Below are 20054 nucleotides of genomic sequence, written 5' to 3'. Positions count from 1 at the left end.
GTCGAATCACGACTCTGAATAATAATTAATTGCATCCCTGTGAGGATGAATTATTCGATGCCCAACTGCTGCACCCTCACCGCACGCTAAGAGCCCGACTCACTGTGCCAGGGTGGCGGACAAGCGGAGTCTGCAGAGCACGTTCTGCGTGGAGCCGCACTACTTACAGCATGAGCACTCTGGTTCGGTCACCGACTTCATGGTAAGTGGATTCTGTCCACCTGCAATTTATATATATATTTTTCAATTCGTTTAATTTAAACTAATTGTCTTTATTTTATTAAGCGATAATCCCAGTGCATTTCAGATAAGTTTCAAGTGGATATTGGTTAACCAGGTGAAAACTCCTGACGTCTTGTGCAGCACTGGCAGATCCCCCTGACTGTGCGTTTCCGCTCGCTCAAGCTGTGGTTTGTGATTCGCTCGTTCGGGCTGGACGGCCTGCAGGAGCACGTGCGCAGGGTGAGGGCCTCGTGTGACACTCGCTGGCATTGCCGAATGTGTAAAAACCTCACCGCACTCATTCATTAATCGATGAGTAAATGAACGCATAATATACAGGCGTTTAAAATTGTGTGTTTCTGTGTGCATTTTTATTACAAACGCAATGTTAAAAAATTGCACGTGGTACATATTACTTTGTATATGTAGTGGGTTCTTCAGACGCCGTAGATGGATAGTTGAGGCAACACGTATGCATTATAACACCAACTTGTTAACACAACACAACACCTTCTAACAGGAAGGTAACGGCCCTTCCACCCGCTAGCTAAGGAGATACACTTCTCCACGGAACTCGCCCTATTCCTAAGCTAGGGTCTTGGGCTAGTCTGACCTGACCGCGCCAAGGTGCAGGTCTTGACCACTGGTTACACGGACCCGGCCCTGACAAGGACTGCGGGCTCCGAGGCTCCAGGTTTACACCACTGGCGCAGTCTGCCCGGCCCTGACAAGGACTGCGGATCAGACGAGTCCAGGGTCCTAGGCTAGCCGACGTTCACTAGTTCTGATGCAAATCAATTTATAACATTTTTGACATGCATTTTTCTGGATTTTGTTGTTGTTATTCTGTCTCTCACTGTTCAAATAAACCTACCATTAAAATTATAGACTGATAATTTCTTTGTCAGTGGGCAAACGTTCAAACGCAGCAGGGGATAAAATACTTTTTTCCCTCACTGTACATCTCCCCACCGAGGGGCGGGGTTCTATGGGATTCCAGGACATCCCGCAGCCCCCACCTGTTGGGAGGGGCACGGGGGATCTAAACACCCCACAGCCCCCTCCCCTCGGGAGGGGCCCCAGGGGATCCCAGGACACACCACAGCCCCCCCTGCCCTGGGCTAGGGATATCGTGATTTCCCCCTACTGGTAAGCAGTGGGTGCTAGCCGGAGATGGTGTACGTTCGTCCAATAACACCATTACACATACACCGGTGGAATGTTATTAAAATACTAGCCTTTTGCACGTCCAAGGACGGGTGTATTGCAGTAAATCTGAAACTTGCAAGCAAAAAGCAGACCGCGACGTGATATTCATTGCATTAATGCGTGTGCAATTTGTAAGGGCGCGGTGACACAGACCAATTTCGCTTCAAGGTTATAATCCCTTTTTCATCATGACGTCCTTTTTACGTTTGTAATAAGCGTCTCCGACACGGGTTAAACTTCAGTTGTATTTATTCTCAAGTTGCAGTACAGCACGTGTCTCCCTCGTTCCTTCGCGGCCTGCTTCTTTTTTGCTCTCGGGACGCGGCTCACGCTTGCCTCTCTCCGCCCCGCCGCTGGCTGACAGCGTGTCGGAGAGAGGGGAGCCTCTGCTGGTGGAGCCCGCCACATGGCTGATGGTGGGAGCGCATGCGGTGACGACGTTCAGACCCAGGCTCTTCACAGAGATGACCCCGAGTCCTTTGCTCCTTCTGCTTATATCCCTCTCGGCGGGGCTAAATCCCGCCTCTAGCCAAGCCCCTATCAGAACCTTCTAGAGGGCTCTCGAGGCTTCCCGCTAGCTCCGCCCATTTACCTTTCACCCAGATGGGATCCCCCTTACTGATTGGATGTGAGACAACATAGCAGATGTCTGCAATAACCCCCCCGGTCATCCTGTAGGTGACTATTGTAAGTGACGCACTCTCATTACACTTTGATGTCTAATTAGCGTTACGGAGATCGCGTGATGTGAGAGTTCCCGCCATGTGGAGTGACGTCAACCACTAATTATTATGAATAGGGGGGGGGGGGTGTCCATTTGGAAGACGTCAACTTATAATGATTATTAATGAGGTGGGAGGGTGCTTAATTTGGAGTGATGTCATCTGCTCATGATTATTAATGAGGGGGGCTGGTCGATGTGGCGTGACGTCACGAGCGTTAAGGACAGACATTCCTGGGTGATTATAGTAGGTCTACTTTCATTGACAGCCTTGCATGGATGTCATATTTCTTTAGCAGGAGTAAGTCAGAGTTGTTCACCTGGTTAGACAAAATAAACTGATGAGTCCTGTACAAAACCGCAGTTGACTTCTCACCAAGTGATTTATGATTTATCGACACCAGATTATGGGCCGAGTTAAACTCCCGACCAGGATTGATTTAGAATCACGACGTTACAATTCGGAGTTGAGTGCTTTAACTGACTAAATCATAACTCATCAGATTCCAGTTATTCGACCTGGCCACAAGTGATAGCTCAATTCATAGCAACCAACGACTCTAAACGCATGTTTTTACATCTAACACACGAACATCGAAGCGTGGGGCCCCTTAAAACACGGGGCCCAGAGCGGTCGCTCCGATTCGTTGTACCCTAGCAACGGCTCTGCTGGGAGACTTGTGAAAGAGTTCATTTTCTTCATAAAACTGCAGCCATGAGCCACCATAGACCATACTTTAGTGACAATGTATGGAAGGTGAATAGTGTTGTCATGTGTTACAGGGCGTTGAGCTTGCCAGGTATTTTGAAAGACTCGTCATAGATGACCCCCGGTTTGAGATACCAGTGAAGAGAAACCTTGGACTTGTCGTGTTTCGCCTCCAGGTGAGTTGCAACAGCCATGCTTCTCTCATTCATCATGGAGTATTTAAGGTGTTGACCCCTCCAAATGCAGTGGGATAATGTTGGTATGAGTACTGGGTGCAGTTGCACCTCCTGCACACTTGTTACGGCATAGGCTATTTGGCAGCTACCTGGTGTGTGAATACCTGTTATCATCCTTAAAGTCTTCTTATTCAGAGATATACCATCAAACCTAAGCTTGGAATTGTAAAGTATCAATGAGATGGCTGGGTGGCTGAGGGGGTGGACACTTTTAAGACCACTGGCTGAGCCAGTACCACTGAAATCCTGGGTTCGAATATAAAAAAAACACCCAACGACTATAGCAGCTTCTCCAGTATAGCAAGTTGAGCCTGGTCACAAAATACTGCACAAATTAAATAATAACTTCTTGAAATTGGTTTCCACTAAATCATATTTCTAGCCGAGGATTGCACAATTTTGGTTTAATGCAATAAACAATTCCATAGTGGGCCATGTAAGAAGGTGCATCCCACCCAATGAGGATAACGGGTAATTATAGAGACCTTAGAGGTAATCTTTTGAAATTACCTTCTGGGTATCAATCCTTGAGTAAGGAGTGATGCACTCTGTATGAGTGTCCTAATGGAAATATATCTGCATCTTGGCCAAATCATGATAAGCACAGTTATAATATACAGTTAAGAGAAAAGGCCAAAACTACATCTTAAATACTTTTATTATCTCTTGACAAGGCCATTTGTAATGGCTGAAAGTGTGAGAACGTTTTTAGGGCCCACATGGTCACATCTCTTTCAGTCGCTACGCACGTTTTCTCTCTTCACTTTGAGGCTGTTCTCATTGCAGGGCCCTAACGAGATGACGGAGAAACTACTCAAGAAGCTCAACGCATCGGGGCAGCTATTTCTGGTGTCAGCCATGGCTGGAGACAAGTTCGTCATCCGCTTCACCATCACGTCCCAGTTCACCACAGAGGCGGACCTGCTACAGGATTGGAGCCTCGTGTCACAGGCCGTCTCGGGCCTCCTGCAGGGCTTGGTGGAGAATGGTGAAGAAAGCGCTGAGGGTTAATCTGTTTAGATTTGGATATTGGATTTGAGGGAAAAGGTGGGTCGGGAGGTTGTTCCAGATTAATGGAGTCAGGATCAGGGCCTCTGGAGACCTTGATACTGAAGGCAGATGTCCATTTATACATATAAACGCCTAGCTTTATCTGTGATGAACGCTGCACTTCCCGTCGTTTTCATGCAGGGGGCGTGTAGGTTTGAACAACGGAGGCGCACGGACAGACGTTCGATTACGTTGGAATCGATCTGCAAAACGAGGTGGTTCTGTGTAGATTCCCAGAATCGATTCCCAGAATCAACTTGGCCCCCACCGACACGACTTTGTCATTTGTTTGGCGACAATTTTTTATTTGTGATGCCGTAAGGGCAAATTAAAGTTGCCAAAGCAAAAGGACATTAACAGAATTGAGCTGTAATATCCTGAGTTTCTCCACGCATTGCTGACTGACCCAACTCATCTGAATCACGCTCACTTCCGCGATCACATACGATCCTACAACAGCGCGGTCTCCTTCGCGTCGATGGGAGTGAATATCGTCGATTTGCCAGGACGAGGCCCATATGTCATCAAGGTCCACGGCCAGACATATCACCGCACATCTCACCTGCAGCCACTTGACAATCAAGCACCGCAGTACGCGCAGCTGTACGTGCTTGACAGCACGCAAGCAATGGAGATCCGTCAACAGCACACGGAGAATGCTCAGTGTCGTCAACCTATCCTGGACGAAATTGATCGCTTTTTCCGCCGGCACAACAGATTTGCCAACAGCTACCAGTTGATGCGCGACGTCGAAGCACAAGAAGCTGACTGCACTTCAAGTGGGAGAAGAAATTCCGTTGGTCAGCATGGTGCTGAGACGTGATCGTCAGTCGGATCAACGACGATACAATGCACCAACATCAAACGAAGTCACGATGGTCTTCGTCAATGAGCATGGCAAGCCGCTGTTCGAGCGTGACATTCGCATCTACCCGAGGAATCCACAGAATCCCAATCAGCAATTCATCAACCTCAATATTTTGAGTCCCAAAATGGATCCCATGATGTACGCGATTTTGTATCCGTACAGCGATCCCGGATGGCAACCGAACTGGCAGTGCGAGGCTTACGAGGGAGCACAACTGAATAGAGTTCGGAACATCAGTATGCTTCAGTGGAAAGCAGCTCAAAACGGCAATTCGAGGCAACTTCAATCCAGTCATGAGTGCCGGAAAGCTGACTCAACAATGGTTAGTGGATTCGTACCTGCAAGTCGATGCAAACAAGCTCAACTACAACCGCCAAAATCAGCAGCGACTGCGAGCACAGCAGTACCAAGGTCTCGTAGACCACGTCGCAAACTTAGCCCAAAACGTAAACATTGCAGCTGGCGTTGCAGTCATCCTCCCTTCGAGCTTCGAGGGATCACCGAGAAACATGCGCGAGCGATTCTGCGATGCAATGTCGATCTTTGCGAGATGGGGTGCACCCAACCTCTTCATAACATTCACCGCAAATCCAAGCTGGCCAGATATCACCGACAGCCTTCGACCGGGCGAGCAGCCATCAGCTCGACCCGACTTGTTGGTACGTGTATTCAAAATCAAGTTCGACGCTCTGATTGACGATCTGACCAAACACGGTGTGTTTGGAGAATCAAAGGCGCATGTCTACACCATCGAGTTCCAGCAGCGAGCCCACATCTTGGTTACTCTGCGAGCTCAGGACAAGTTCACAACTGCCGAACAGATCGACTAGTTTGTGTGCGCCGAAATTCCAACGCAGGACCATCCACGACTGCGTGAGATTGTCACGAGATGCATGATGCACGGTCCGTGCGGTGCTGCAAACCTACGCACACCCTGCATGAATGACGAAAAGTGCAGCAAGGAGTTCCAAAAAGTTTTCCACAACACCACAATCCCCAATGTGAGCGGCTACCCACTCTACCATCGTTGATACGCTGAGCAGGCAGAAGTCAGAGGCGTTTCGATGGACAATTGATACGTCGTGCCATACAACCCCTACTTGACGCTCAAGTACAATGCGCACATCAACGTGAAAGTGTGCAATTCCCTTCAAGCCATCAAGTATGTTCTGCCTCACGGCAGGTTTGGGGGTGTGTGTACACAGGAATTTCCTGTTTTGATGCTGAGTTTGGTCACGTGACCAGGAAGTTACGATTTAAGATTCCCTCTCAGCCACGCCGCAGAGTGTCAGCCATTACACAGAGTACAAAATGGTGGCACAAAGAGCGTCCCCGTGAAGACATATGCAACTGTTCATTGTGGGACTTTAAAAAGCATTGTCTGTAAGTTCGTTTATGTTCTTATAATACTGGGAATGCTGTTATAATGTTAGAATGACCGTTATAATGCTGTAAATGCCTTTATAATGATGTTAAATTGTTAACAACGAAGCCTGCAACTTGCCTTTTGTGAATGTTACTTGTAATTGAATAAGTCGAGTCAGACTTGTACCCATGTAACCTTATTGCGATCTTGAGAGCAAGGATGATGAAATATCTCATCCACAGTTCAGTGTTATGTGTAGTGCTGTACATTTAGGCTGCAGTATGGTGATTACACGAAGTGCCGTTATTTAACACAGTAGCTTATTCTCTTGTATAGCTGTTCAGTACTAATGTGGGTGCTTGATCCATCCAAGATCTATTGTTGAGTTTCAGGTTATCTAAGACAATGTTATGATGCTGTAGTATTCATTCATTGTATTGATATTCCCAAGTATTAACAGATGCTGTATTTGTGCTGTGTTTTTCCATCAGTTTTACCTCGTTCAATTCATTAAATACGTTTGGAGTCGGATGTTCACCCTGGCTCTGAAGGTTTATTGAATACGAGGTTATCTACTCGGATAGTGGTGCAACGTAGCGCATAGTGAGGCCGAGACAAAGTACATATATAAATACATCTTCAAGGAATTTGATTGTGCCAACATTGCTCTTACTTCGAATGGACAGCTGGAACTGCGCTACGATGAAATCACCATTTTCATCGATTGCCGGTACGTGAGCACTCCAGAGGCAATATGGCGGCTCCTCAACTCGAAGATGCACGATCGCTCGCACACGGTGATGAGACTGCCGGTCCATCTGCCCAACCAACAGACAATAATGTTTCAAGCTGGACACGAGGAGGAAGCTCTGCTAGCAGCACGTACCAGTAGCACAAAGCTGGAATCGTGGTTCTTGCTGAATGGAAGCGATCAAGACGCACGTCAGTGGCTCTACACGGACATCCCGCAGCACTACGTCTACGTTCAAGGCAACTGGCAGAAGCGGCAGTGAGGAGCCGACAAGATCGTGTTCCACATGTACACGGTCAGCGTCAAAGACGAACAACGTTTCTATCTTCAAATTCTGCTGTTGCATGTTGGAGGCGCGACCAGCTTTTAGTCGCTGCGGACCGTCGACGGAATGGTGTGCGAGAGCTTCAAGGCAGCAGCTTCAGCGCGAGGTCTTCTTGATTCCAACGACCAGTGGGATCGCTGCTTGACAGATGCCGGCACCTACATGATGCTGAAGCAGTTGCGCGAGATGTTTGCTTTCACCTGCTGCTTCTCTCAGCCTGCATCACCTCAAGCTGTGGGAAGACCATAAATTGGACTTAACTCTCGACTACATGCGAAGAGATTCCGACGACACCGCCATCAACAAAGCACTTCACATCAACAGCGTTCTGCTGCAGCACGGATTCTCTTACAAAGCATTTGAATTGCCAACACCAAAGGGAAACCCACCGGAAAAAGATGTGTATGACCAATTTGAGGAAGAAAACGAGGGTGTACGACAGGCATGTCCAAAGTCCGGCCCGCGGGCCAATCACGGCCCGCGGTCAGATTTCATACGGCCCGCAGCTTCGGTCTTATAATGTGTTATTTATGGCTCGCGAGCTCTGTCAGAATAAATAAATCATAAAACTTTAAAGATGTTATTTTTCTTTCCGCCACACGGTGGCAGCACCATTCTAATGCTATCTGGCTGAATGCGCTGAATGTTAATCTTCAAGGGAAAGATGCAGTGGTGAGCCAGCTATATGCTCACACCAAGGCCTTTCGAACCAAACTGCAACTTTTCCAAAGACACTTGTCCCAAACAGAGCCCTGCACCACGCACTTCCCAGCTTTAAAAGAGGTCATTGACAGTTTCTCACAGGACAACATCGGTGCGCAAATGAAGAGTTATGCAACAGCTATCGCATCTCTGTGGAATTTAACAAACGCTTTCGGGACTTTGCAATTATTAAAAAGGACATGTTGCTTTTCTCTTCTCCCATCTCCATGGACCCTGATCATGCTCCTCCACAGCTGCATCTGGACCTCATTGAGCTGCAGTTTGATGATGAGTGCCGCGGGAAACACCAGCAGTGTTCTCTTGTTGACTTTTACCGGCAGCTGGACAAAAGCAGGTTTCCAAAAATGCGGTCATTCGCTAAGAAAATGCTGAGGTTATTCGGCTCTACATATTTGTGTTAGCAAACATTCTCAGTCATGAACTTAAATAAGAACCGATTTAGGTCAAGGATGAGTGACTCCAAATTGCGTAGCATTTTATGCATCTCAACCACTGCCCTCAAGCCTGACCTGGTCTCTTTACTGAAATCTAGATCTCAGTATCACCCTTCTCATTAGTGTCAGCAAGTTATCTGTTCCTTGATCAATCTGAAATTGAGTGTTTTGAACGGTAACATCTGTCACTATTAACAGTGAAAAGCCTAAAGCACACTAATGCACTTGGACTTATGGCACTTGTTTTTATTAAACTCTTGAATAAGATTTGGTTATAACTGTTGATGTTATGTACCTGTAGATGCGACACAAACTCTTGCTTTCTGAAAGATCTTGTAAAAGACAAAATTCACTTGTTTTAAAGTTTAATGATAACAGACCACTTTGCATTACTTATAACTCCTGTTTAAAATGTTCATGAGGCAAATATATTTAACTCATGGAAATTTAAGGTATTCTATACAGTTTGTTCAATGTTATCTGACTGAATGAAAGGCAGAATTGTGTATTTAGAGTTGTTCACGTCTGCCTGAGCGGCTTATATTTGGTTACATTGTCATTTGAAAAATAAAGGTAATTGTGACAATGAAAATGGTTTTATAACGGTGTCTTTTCACGTAACTTTTGTGGTAAAAATGTCGGAATGAACTATTGGCCCCCGGGACATCTTCACTTTAACAAATTTGGCCTTTTTTTGCAAAAAGTTTGGACACCCCTGGTGTACGAAGTCTCGCAATGCTCAACGAGAAGCAGCTCGACGCGTTCAACAAGATCATTATGGCTGTCGATGACGCGAATGTAACGAACCGATGGTTCTATCTCAACGGTCCCGGAGGTTCGGGCAAGCCCTTCCTCTACACAACTCTCATGGCGTACATCCGGGGTCGAGGACAAATTGCACTGCCATTTGCAACGACACGCATCACCGGCACAATGCTCAAAGGAGGACGTACTGTTTACAGCGGATTAAAGCTTCCAGTTCCCTTGATCAACACTTCAGTCTCTTCCATGCGGCCTGCATCACCACAAGCCAAAGTTCTGCGCAAAGCTTCGCTCATCAACATCGACGAAATTACTATACTGCCGAAGAACGGACTTCGCTGCATCGACAAGCTCTTGCACAAGGTGATGGGCAACGATAAACCATTCAGTGGCAAAGTCTTCGTTGTAGGCGGCGACTTCCAACAGACTCTTCCCATTGTGCAGCGCAGAACGCGAAGAGACTTCGTTGAGTGCTGTATCAAGGCAAGCCGGTTGTGGAAGAACTTCACGCAGCTCGTGCTTACGACAAACATGCGCAGCGAGGGACACAATGAGCACAATGAATGGCTGCTTAAAGTTGGAACAGGCACCTTGCCCCCAGTGCTGGGAATCTTCGAAGAGGGCACAATTAAAATCCCCGAGCAGATGGTGGCAACGGAGGATCTCATCAAATCCATCTTTGGCAGCATTGCAGACATGTCAATAGACGACCTTTCAAAGCGAGTCATTGTAGCACCGACCAATACACAGACACTCAAAATGAACCGCAAGATCATCGGACAGATGCCCGGCGAGCCCGCCATCTACTACAGCGCCGATTCTGTCGTGAACGAAGATCTCAGTGACACAATACATTTCCCAGTAGAGTTTCTCAACGACCAGACGCCATTGGGAATGCCACCACACATCGTGATGCTGAAGAAGGGCATCATCATGCTTCTGCGGAATCTCCACCCAAAGAAAGGACTTTGCAACGACATGCAACTGATTGTTGAGGAGCTCGCGAGATCTTTCATCAAGGCGCGGATCATATCCGAGTGTAACCCAGGCGATTCGGTGTTTATTCCCAGAATCGACTTGGCCCCCACCAACACGACTTTGCCATTTGTTTTGCGACGACGACAATTTTCCATTATGCCCGCATACGCTATCACAATCAACAAGTCGCAGGGACAGACTTTCGATTACGTTGGAATCGATCTGCAGACGGCGGTCTTCTCGCACGGCCAGCTCTATGTCGCCTTATCTTGATCTCGCAATCCCAAACAGGTGAAAGTTCGCATCGAATCAAACCCCCAGCAAGGACATCTACTTAACGACGAGAGAAAATTCACACGAAATGTCGTTTTCAATGAAGTCTTCCAGATGTAAAATTATATAAGCTTTTAATGAAGAAATAACATTTTCTACTTCTAAACATAATACATTCAGAGATCTTTCATTTTAAAACTTAAAAATGGAGCATCGGGTGCTTGCGAGAATGCGTCATTTGTGTGCAAATTTTGTGACTTTCCTAGCCGAAGGCCGGAAATGCTTTTGTGAGGGGGTGCCATAGGCGCCTCCGAACAACTAGTGTTATTTAATTGTGCTGGACCCAGTGATTGCTTTTCGTAGTTTTGCCTTGGGAAATTGTCTTATGAAGGTAAAACATGGGACACCAAGGATGAATGTAGAACCAGATGGAGACGAAGATTCTTACTTAAGGCTGCTTGCCGTTTATTTACTCATGCACACTCTAATCACTGTACACTCACTGCTACCTTACACTTTCTGCACTCGACGCTTACACCCGTTATGGCGCACGTCAGGACTCTGTCCTTCACGCGGACATCTCTTCATTTATCTATGCCCCGGTATGGCTCCCCTTTGTCTACCCACTCGTCTGTCCCGGGCAGGGGATCATCCAACACCACCCGGCGACTAGGTGCGACCTCTACATCCCAAGCCCTCTTTGGCTGGGATGTCGTCCTCTCTCTCCCAACGACGACGACGAGCTCACGCACACTCCTGCTTATATATCCCTCCTCATTCTAAGTCTGCACGTGCTCCCACTTAAGCTGCAGTCTCCATGGCGCTCCTCGCACTTGTTAATCCTTATCATCACTCCCATCTCCACGGCGCCAACCCCGTGCTCCCACGCGCACACCTGTTCGCTCCCAATTGCCCCCACTCACAGAGTCTTGCGCAAGGTGGCATCATGCATGCCCTTGCACGACCTTTCCACAAACTCACACTTTGTCGCGCTCGCCCCTCGCGGTACTCCTCTACAAATGTAATCCAATTTGTTTAAATATGGTTGGCTGCTAGTAGTGTCCTTTAGGATACACTCAAATTTTAAGGCAGTACCAATGGAAGGCAACCCCATTTATAAAGTCAACACTTGAATTTCTTGCATTAAGTACTTCAATGTTTTCTACTGCATATATATTTAAGATATATTTATCTGATTCATAACTCGTTGAAATAATATATCGGTCGACAATAAATAAATTACATTCAGTTTATGAAGTTCGGAACGAATACAACTAAAAGGTCCGTAGTGCCAATTGGGATTTCCAATGTTTTCAGTCTTCATGCTGTGTCTGCATTTTAGAATGACTATTTCCTTATATTATGATGACCTGTTATGTAGTTTTCTGTTAACAGACATTGTTAATGATAAAAGCCATCAATGTCCTCTGAGTTGTCCATAAAGGTACAATCCGTCCTGGAACATGCTCTTTCCAATTAGCATCTTCGCTCGTTCGGGCTGGGCGGTCTGCAGGAGCACGTACGCAGGGTGAGGGCCTCGTGTGACACTCGCTGGCATTCCCAAAAGTGGAAAAACCTCACCGCACTCATTCATTCATAAAACCAAAGTCCAGGGAGGAAGCAGAGCAGATCTAATATATTTTTGAATGCTCTACATATTAACTTGGAACACCCATACACTGCACTTTAAAAAATCCCCTGCAAACGTTATGCCGGTGTGGTGGGGAAAATGCATATTTGGCAGCTTGAGGAGGCCTTTTTCAAAGCGTTACTCAAAAGACATGTACACTGTCATCGATATTCCCTTACGAAACACATTTAATGTTCGGTATTATTAAATAGTAATTGTTTCAATCATATTCTGTATTTTCATACTAATAATGATGAGGACAATTATGAATTGTTAGTTAATTGCTAAGTATAGATTTCTTTCGTTGAGGAAACTTGGCACCACAGACAGGAGTTTTTACTGACTTGAGAGCTTTGTTACAATGAGAACCCTGTACAAATGCAATGAGGTTGGTTCATAATGTGCTGGAGATACTCCCTAGTAATTAGCTCCGCTGCACAGGGACACAAAACGCTAGGACAAAGACACCTATTTTTTATCTCCAAAAAATGAAAATTAACTATGACCAAATCTAATAATAAGCGTAATCCAATCAGACAATAAAATTGGTTTTCAAATCTTAAGTTACAGGGAAAGCCTATACAAATAAGTGAGTTTACAATAAAACGGCTGAAATAGAGTAACTGCTCAAGAGGTATTGTGGTGAAGCAGTTGAGAAGGTACGTAGTAAAACATTGAAGAAGTTAAAATAATATTTTAAGAATAATATTGAGCCAATATATATGGCAAGTGAGATTACGGAAACTAAAAGTGAGTAATGGAGAAGGAATATTGCAAGAGAAGACAGATTTGCTTACTAGAGAACGGAACTGCTACAGGATCATGTGCCATGGAAGATGGGAGCTAAAATAAAACCGTTGAAAAAAATGTAAAAACAACAAATCCGTCAATAATTATCCCAGTGAAGGAACATCTCTACGTCGGATATTGAGGAAAGGTCAATCGCGCTATGTAACACGATTTTTGTTCCTGTGACCAGCACAGTGAGATTTTGAAATGTACCTATTTTCAATGAGAAAACGTGTGCATTTGTGTCATTCTTTCACATAAAGTCCTGGTCACAAAAGCAAAGTTTGTGGGGAATAATAGCCATTTTCTGTTCTTTTGAGGCATAAGCAATTAGGAAATAACACTTACTACCCAGGAACAAAAAAAAATACATTTGTTACGCAGTGTTATTAATGGAGTGGATTATTAACTTTGCTTTCGTGTCCTGGTCACAAAATAAAAGTTTGTGGGGAATAATATCCAATATAGATTTTCTGTATTTTTGAGGCATAAGCAATTAGAAAATAACACTTACTACCCAGGAACAAAAAAAACATTTTTTTGTTACACAGTGAATTATAACTCTTCCAGGGAGTGAAGCTTAGTAGCTAGCGTATACTGTTTGACGGGAGATACACTAGATACACAGGAGCGAGAGACACGGTTATACAGTTACCGAAAGGGTAATGTTTCTTGTTGCTCCGTTGTTTAATAAATACTTAGGTTGAGAAGTAATGTGTGCCGTGTGATTACGTGCCGCCAGGAGTGTGAATCCAGAGGGGAGAGCGGGACAGCAGAGCGCGGGGTGAGATGTGAATCAAAGTTTGTAGCTAACGACGCGTGTGGTGCTTGTGTGGGGGTCGCTGGCCCCCGAGATCCCTCCCTCGATAATGCTAACGGCCGGGCTAACATCATCACTCGCCCCCCCGCTGCTATGCGAACCGCTGCTGGGTTCCTCACCCATGGTGTGGGAGCCGTCGCTCGAGGATTCCCCTCCACCGCGGGTCCGCGTAATAGGCATGGTTACTTACCGAGTAATATTCTGCCCCTCGCTACTACGATACCTCCCTTTCCTAATCGCGCGCCTGCAACCCACACGGAGCGAACGTACGCACGCCCACACACACACACGCCGCTCCGCGCACTCCAACTCAACACTGACTACTCACGTTATGATCGCGCACCTGTATCGCACACGGAGTGAACGCACACACGCACACATGCAGCTCCACACGCGACACACTGATCAACAAGATCACACGAGACCACGTTTCGCTATTAGTGATTTATTGTCTGCTACCTGCGAATTGATGTTAAATCAGTGAGTCGACGAGGCTGGCCTATTCCACTACCCCTGTACCTATTCCCTATTTATCGGCTATGATCCTCCTTCCCCTCCTTACTTACTGTTAGGTGCCCACGGCGGTTCGTTGATCCCGTACTCGCAGCGTACCTCGATGCGTCTCACGGACGTTCGGGTCGCTGGGCTGGAGCTGCGTCTTGTCGCCTGGCGCTAGAGTAAGAGAGCGATTTCCCCTTTGCGCCCCCTTTTTATCCTCCCTACATCAAAGGGATGCAGCTCTCAGTTTTTCCTTAACAATGGGCTCGCGTTTCGGCACGCGCACGGCGGCTCTGGGCGCCTTTGATATGCTAATCGGATGTGCTGCGGCACCGATTCCAAACACACTCCTTCGGAGTGGGCAGGTAGGAACTTGGTTGGACAGCGCATTCGTGCACGACAGACAGACCAATAATTCCTGGTGGGCAGTGTGGAACATTGTTCCTACCTGTATTAATCTTCCTCTCATGCATGGCGCCGTGCTCCTGCGCACCCTAACTATGCCGCCCCGTCCCTCCTCCGCCTGTCTCGTCGACCCGTGGGGGTGTGTGTGGGGGGAATGCGCCTCAACCGCGGTGGCCGAATGCCCCTCGCCGCGACCATACCATATTAAGGCCGGTCGCAGCGCCGCGGCGCAATGTAGCGTCGGGGGAGGTTGTCCAATTCCCTGGTCGCCGGAAACCGTGAAAGTCAATTCTGATAAGGGCTTCCCGGATAAAAACCGGTCGATCAGGTGATCTCCCCTTCCAGCTCTATGGGTGGGGGGAAAATGCGTGCGGGTGTGTTCATGTGAGGTGAGGTGAGGGGGACGCGGGATCGGCTCCGTCGCTTGGTGGTGGCGAGGTCGCAGATGGGGCGCCTGCCGAACGGCTTCGTGGCGGCGGCATCACGCATTAACAAGGCCACAATGGGTGCGTAAAGCAGAATTGTTGCATTGCTGCTAAAGTAAGCTTGCCATACACAAGTGATGAGACTTTAAACAGATAAGACTTCATTTTAAGCAGGGATGCAATGAAACGCCATGCCCCCCTCACCACCTGGTAACATCGTGATGTATTGTCCAAGGGTAACGGTCGAGCAGAGTCTGCAGAGTATTTTAAAAAAAATACTTTTATTGAACTTGCCCTTTTATTTGTTTATATTCTTTCAAATCTTTGACCTTGATATATTCAGATCTACGAGGCTTAACGAGCTGAAATTTTCTACACAGACTCATCTCGCGGATAACCAAAATCGTGAATAGCTTCTTCCTAGCATTGTTCCCGCTGTGGCGCAGGGTCCGCTTTTCGGCATTGTCTTCTCCATTTGGCTCGGTCCAGGGCATCTTCAGGGGATGCGTTGACCATCTTCATGTCTTCCTTTATTCGGTCCATCCATCGCTTCTTCGGACGCCTGCGTGGACGGCGGCTCTCTGGCTCAATACGCAAGGCAGTCTTGGCCACTGATGACTCTTCACTTCGCATCACATGGCCGTACCACCGAAGCCTTGCCTCAAGCATCTTGTCCGCAATGGGGGCCACACCAAGTCGCTTCCGAACGTCTTCGTTCCTGACACAATCCCATCGAGTGAGCCCGAGGCTCCATCTGAGCATCCTCATCTCCATGGTGTGGAGAGCTTGTTCGTGTACAGTTGTGGCTGGCCAGCACTCGGATCCATAGAGTGCCACCGGTCGGACGATGGTCTTGTTCGTGAATAACGAATGAACTAGGAGAGCGCATTGAAATATAAATCCATATTCATGTAGGAGCAGTTATTTGTGTTGTGAATCATATCTTAATGATATTTACATAGCACCTTTACCAAGGCGCTTTACCGCAATTATAAAATTGTACATAGCAAGACAATAATTTGAAATAAAGAATTGGGTTATTGTACGTGGTATAGATTTTATGCAGCAAAGCAAGATGGATTGATAAAGAGGGGTTGGGATAGGTACAGCCTTGACCCGGCTTGCTTGCCATGGATGCGAAACTTCCCTCCATCTCCGGCATGCTGATACAAGAGGACCCCTGGTGGGCGGGGGGTCAGGCACAAGATGAGGGAGGGGAGCAGCACCGATCGTAAGGGGCAGCGAGGAAGCCGCAGGGTGCGGGCGACGATGCGGACCAGCGAGGAACCAATGGCAGCCAGGCTGCCTATAGGATGCCCAATGGGCACGGGGTAGGCAGGAGACGTGGTCGGGGAGTGGCGCCTCCAAAAAACAAAGGTGTCGCCAAAATAATAAATAAAATAATAATGGTCGAGGACGGAAAAAAGAAGGGGAAGAGAGGAGAGAGAGATCGGGGAGGGAAGGGATGGCAGAGGGAAAGTAGGGATCGAGCAGATGGCTGCTGCTGCTGCTGCAAGCTTGCACAGCGCTGCCGCCATCTTGCTCTAGAGAAAAATTATTAAAAACTTAATTTTAAATTGTACCGTGGAATTTGCTCTGTAACTGAACGCTTCTATAATTGTGGCAGAAAACCCCAAATATGACACATCTGGTGATTTGAGAAACATCTCGTTCAACATTGGCAGATACCGCTGACTGTGCTGCCATGGCCTAAGGTTGTGGTTTGTGATTCGCTCATTCTGGCTGGACTAGCTGCATGGTGAGGCCTCATGCAAGACACGCTCTTGTGCTGTTACATCTATGGTGACGTCATAGAGAGAGGCAGGGCGATCGTGGCGCTTCTGGGAGAGGAACAGAGCGGGGTGACGCGTAGGCACTGAAGGCTCTCCCCATGGACCTGAGCGACGACGCTTTGATTATTTATTCCTCCATACCTTACAAGCTCAAACTTAATTTGGAGCTTCCGTGACTGCAGGAATTACTCTTTGGTTCTTTCGGTAAAGTCACGTATAAAGAGAAAATAATAAATTAAATACTACCATACGACGTTTCGATTGCAACACAAGCAATCATCATCAGGTATAAATGAAATAGAAACACAAATCTAGTATTTCTAAGTATACTAGATTTGTGTTTCTATTTAATTTATACCTGATGATGATTGCTTGTGTTGCAATCGAAACATCATATGCTAGTATTTAATTTATTATTTTATCTTTATACGTGACTTTACCTTACAAGCTGCTTATCGAGAGATGGTTGAGATTTTTGACCCACCATCCAGTGCAAAAAGACGATTCCAAAACAGTCGGTGGGAAGAAGGAGGATCAACCTTGGCCCACAGAAGCGCTTTCATGGCCCTGGCTTCTTTCCTGGGCCTGGGTGCAGGGGGCCTTGGACTTTATGGTTGCTGAGCAAATTTTAGCACTGGCACATGCCTTAAGAATAGTTTAGCCAGTCAATGATGAGGACAAGCAGACCTCCTTGTGGATTGCGAAGAGCATAAGAGCCCATGAGGAGGTGATGAGGCCATAACGTATCGTCACGCAAATAGCAGATCCATCAACCCATCAAGGACTAGAGGGGGTTCAGAGAAAATGGAACGTGAAAGAAGACGCCGAACCGGGTTGTATTTAGTCGAGGACGACTTTTCTTCAGAAGGGGGGGAAGACTTGATGTAGTACTGATACTTACGTGATCCGAGGGTAGAAATACACGCGTGATTTAAGGGTAGAGTATCAGAATGACATCACGAGAAAAGAGAGAGAGAGAGTGGTGACGTCATCGAGAGAGGCGGGGCGATCGTGGCGTTTCTGGGAGAGGAATGGAGCAGGGTGGACATGTACGACGTGAGCCCACGCGAAATTAAGAAAAGTGTCGACCCTCAATATTCATCTGGTGGACTCTCTGCATATATATAAATTTCCAAAATAAACTACTGGCATGTGGAGTAAAACATCAGATAGCATGCAGTACCATAATCACCAAATCTACAATCAACATCACCATAATGACGTGGGAAACATACGAATGCATACTTGATTATGTACGTCATGGCCGGGAAATAATGCGCATGATCCGTCGATTATGGCTTGCTTTTGTGAAGGACTTACTGGACGTCCGTGAAAAAGAGCTTAATAGCTCATCACATTCCTCCAGTCTAAAGAAAGAGTCTGATTCCTTATCCACAAATAAACATGAATAATTAGGATTTACTTTCACTTCCAAGCAGTGCAATGGCTCGGATATTAATGATCGTGGATTGATAATAGGAAATAGCACAGATCACTTGGATAGTATGGATAATAGAAAACATGTATAACACGTATTCCTAGGTTTTTTCGGTAAAGTCACGTAGGTAAAACATTAAAATTAATGAAAGTAAAATAAAACAAAACAAAAAAATAAAATTCACGACGTTTCGGAGGCAACACAAGTCTCCGTCATCAGGTGGGACCGTCACAGCCGAATTAGCTGCATCAAGTGAAGCAATGATTCAAGATGTAATCCCTTATAAGCAAGTTGAAGGGAGGTGGAGAGGGGGGGGAGAGCTTATCAGGCTGTGGTAGCCAATGAATGGAAACGTATCGAGAGGGAGGAGGAGCGGTGATCAAAGACTGCACGTAGTGCTCAACACAATGAATGGAGACGTGTCGGGACGGAGGGCGAGCGGCGATCAAAGACTGCACGCAGTGCTCAACACAATGAATGGAGACGCGCCGGGACAGAGGGCGAGCGGTGATCAAAGACATCACGTAGTGCTCAACACAATGAATGGAAACGTGTCGGGACGGAGGGCGAGCGGGGATCAAAGAACAATGAAGAGATTACTGTTAAACACTGGGGATGTTAACACTCGGTGAAGTAAATTAAAATAGTGCCTGTCAGATAAGATGACAGGCACTATTTTCTGACAGGCACTATTTTAATTTACTTCACCGAGTGTTAACATCCCCAGTGTTTAACAGTAATCTCTTCATTGTTCTTTGATCACTGCTCGCCCTCCGTCCCGACACGTTTCCATTCATTGTGTTGAGCACTACGTGATGTCTTTGATCACCGCTCGCCCTCCGTCCCGGCGCGTCTCCATTCATTGTGTTGAGCACTGCGTGCAGTCTTTGATCGCCGCTCGCCCTCCGTCCCGACACGTCTCCATTCATTGTGTTGAGCACTACGTGCAGTCTTTGATCACCGCTCCTCCTCCCTCCCGATACGTTTCCATTCATTGGCTACCACAGCCTGATAAGCTCTCCACCCCCCCTCTCCACCTCCCTTCAACTTGCTTATAAGGGATTACATCTTGAATCATTGCTTCACTTGATGCAGCTAATTCGGCTGTGACGGTCCCACCTGATGACGGAGACTTGTGTTGCCTCCGAAACGTCGTGAATTTTATTTTTTTGTTTTGTTTTATTTTACTTTCATTAATTTTAATGTTTTACCTACGTGACTTTACCGAAAAAACCTAGGAATATGAATCATTGCAGTCACGAAAGCTTCAAATCTAGAATTAATGTATAACACGGCCTCGGTTAAGATTCAGGAGTATCAGTATACAATATTTACGCTGTGGTTAATGTAGCCCAGTAGAATGTAAGTGCAGAAAAACGAAAGTTGATTATAAAGCTGTGTCCACGAGTGTTCATTTTTCCACAGCTTTAAGTATTATTGTGAATAATGAACTATATATTTGTGCGACAAACACATTAAATGTATCAGATATTCTACCAATGTGGTGATGGGCATAAAATTGTTATTAATGTATTGGGGAATAGACTATAATTGGTGATTGAATCTACAGTACTTGTCAAAAAATAATGAATTAATTTGATTTCCCAATATTCTGTATAATGTAATGAA

General features: G+C 46.4%; 1 protein-coding gene across 1 annotated transcript in view; it reads left to right on the top strand.

Annotated features, from left to right (window-relative positions):
* The window catches only part of LOC144930974 (histidine decarboxylase-like), a 59053-nt gene that overhangs the window by 14417 nt on the left and 24582 nt on the right, over nt 1–20054 (top strand). Inside the window, exons 9-10 of the mRNA XM_078854796.1 lie at nt 112–202; nt 364–462. Of these exons, the coding sequence (XP_078710922.1) occupies nt 112–202; nt 364–462 (190 nt within the window). The remainder of the gene's footprint in view (nt 1–111; nt 203–363; nt 463–20054) is intronic.

This window comes from Lampetra fluviatilis, chromosome 3 (genome assembly GCF_964198595.1).
Source record: "Lampetra fluviatilis chromosome 3, kcLamFluv1.1, whole genome shotgun sequence".
NCBI classification, from domain to species: domain Eukaryota; kingdom Metazoa; phylum Chordata; class Hyperoartia; order Petromyzontiformes; family Petromyzontidae; genus Lampetra; species Lampetra fluviatilis.
This window is presented reverse-complemented; position numbering and strand designations above follow the sequence as displayed.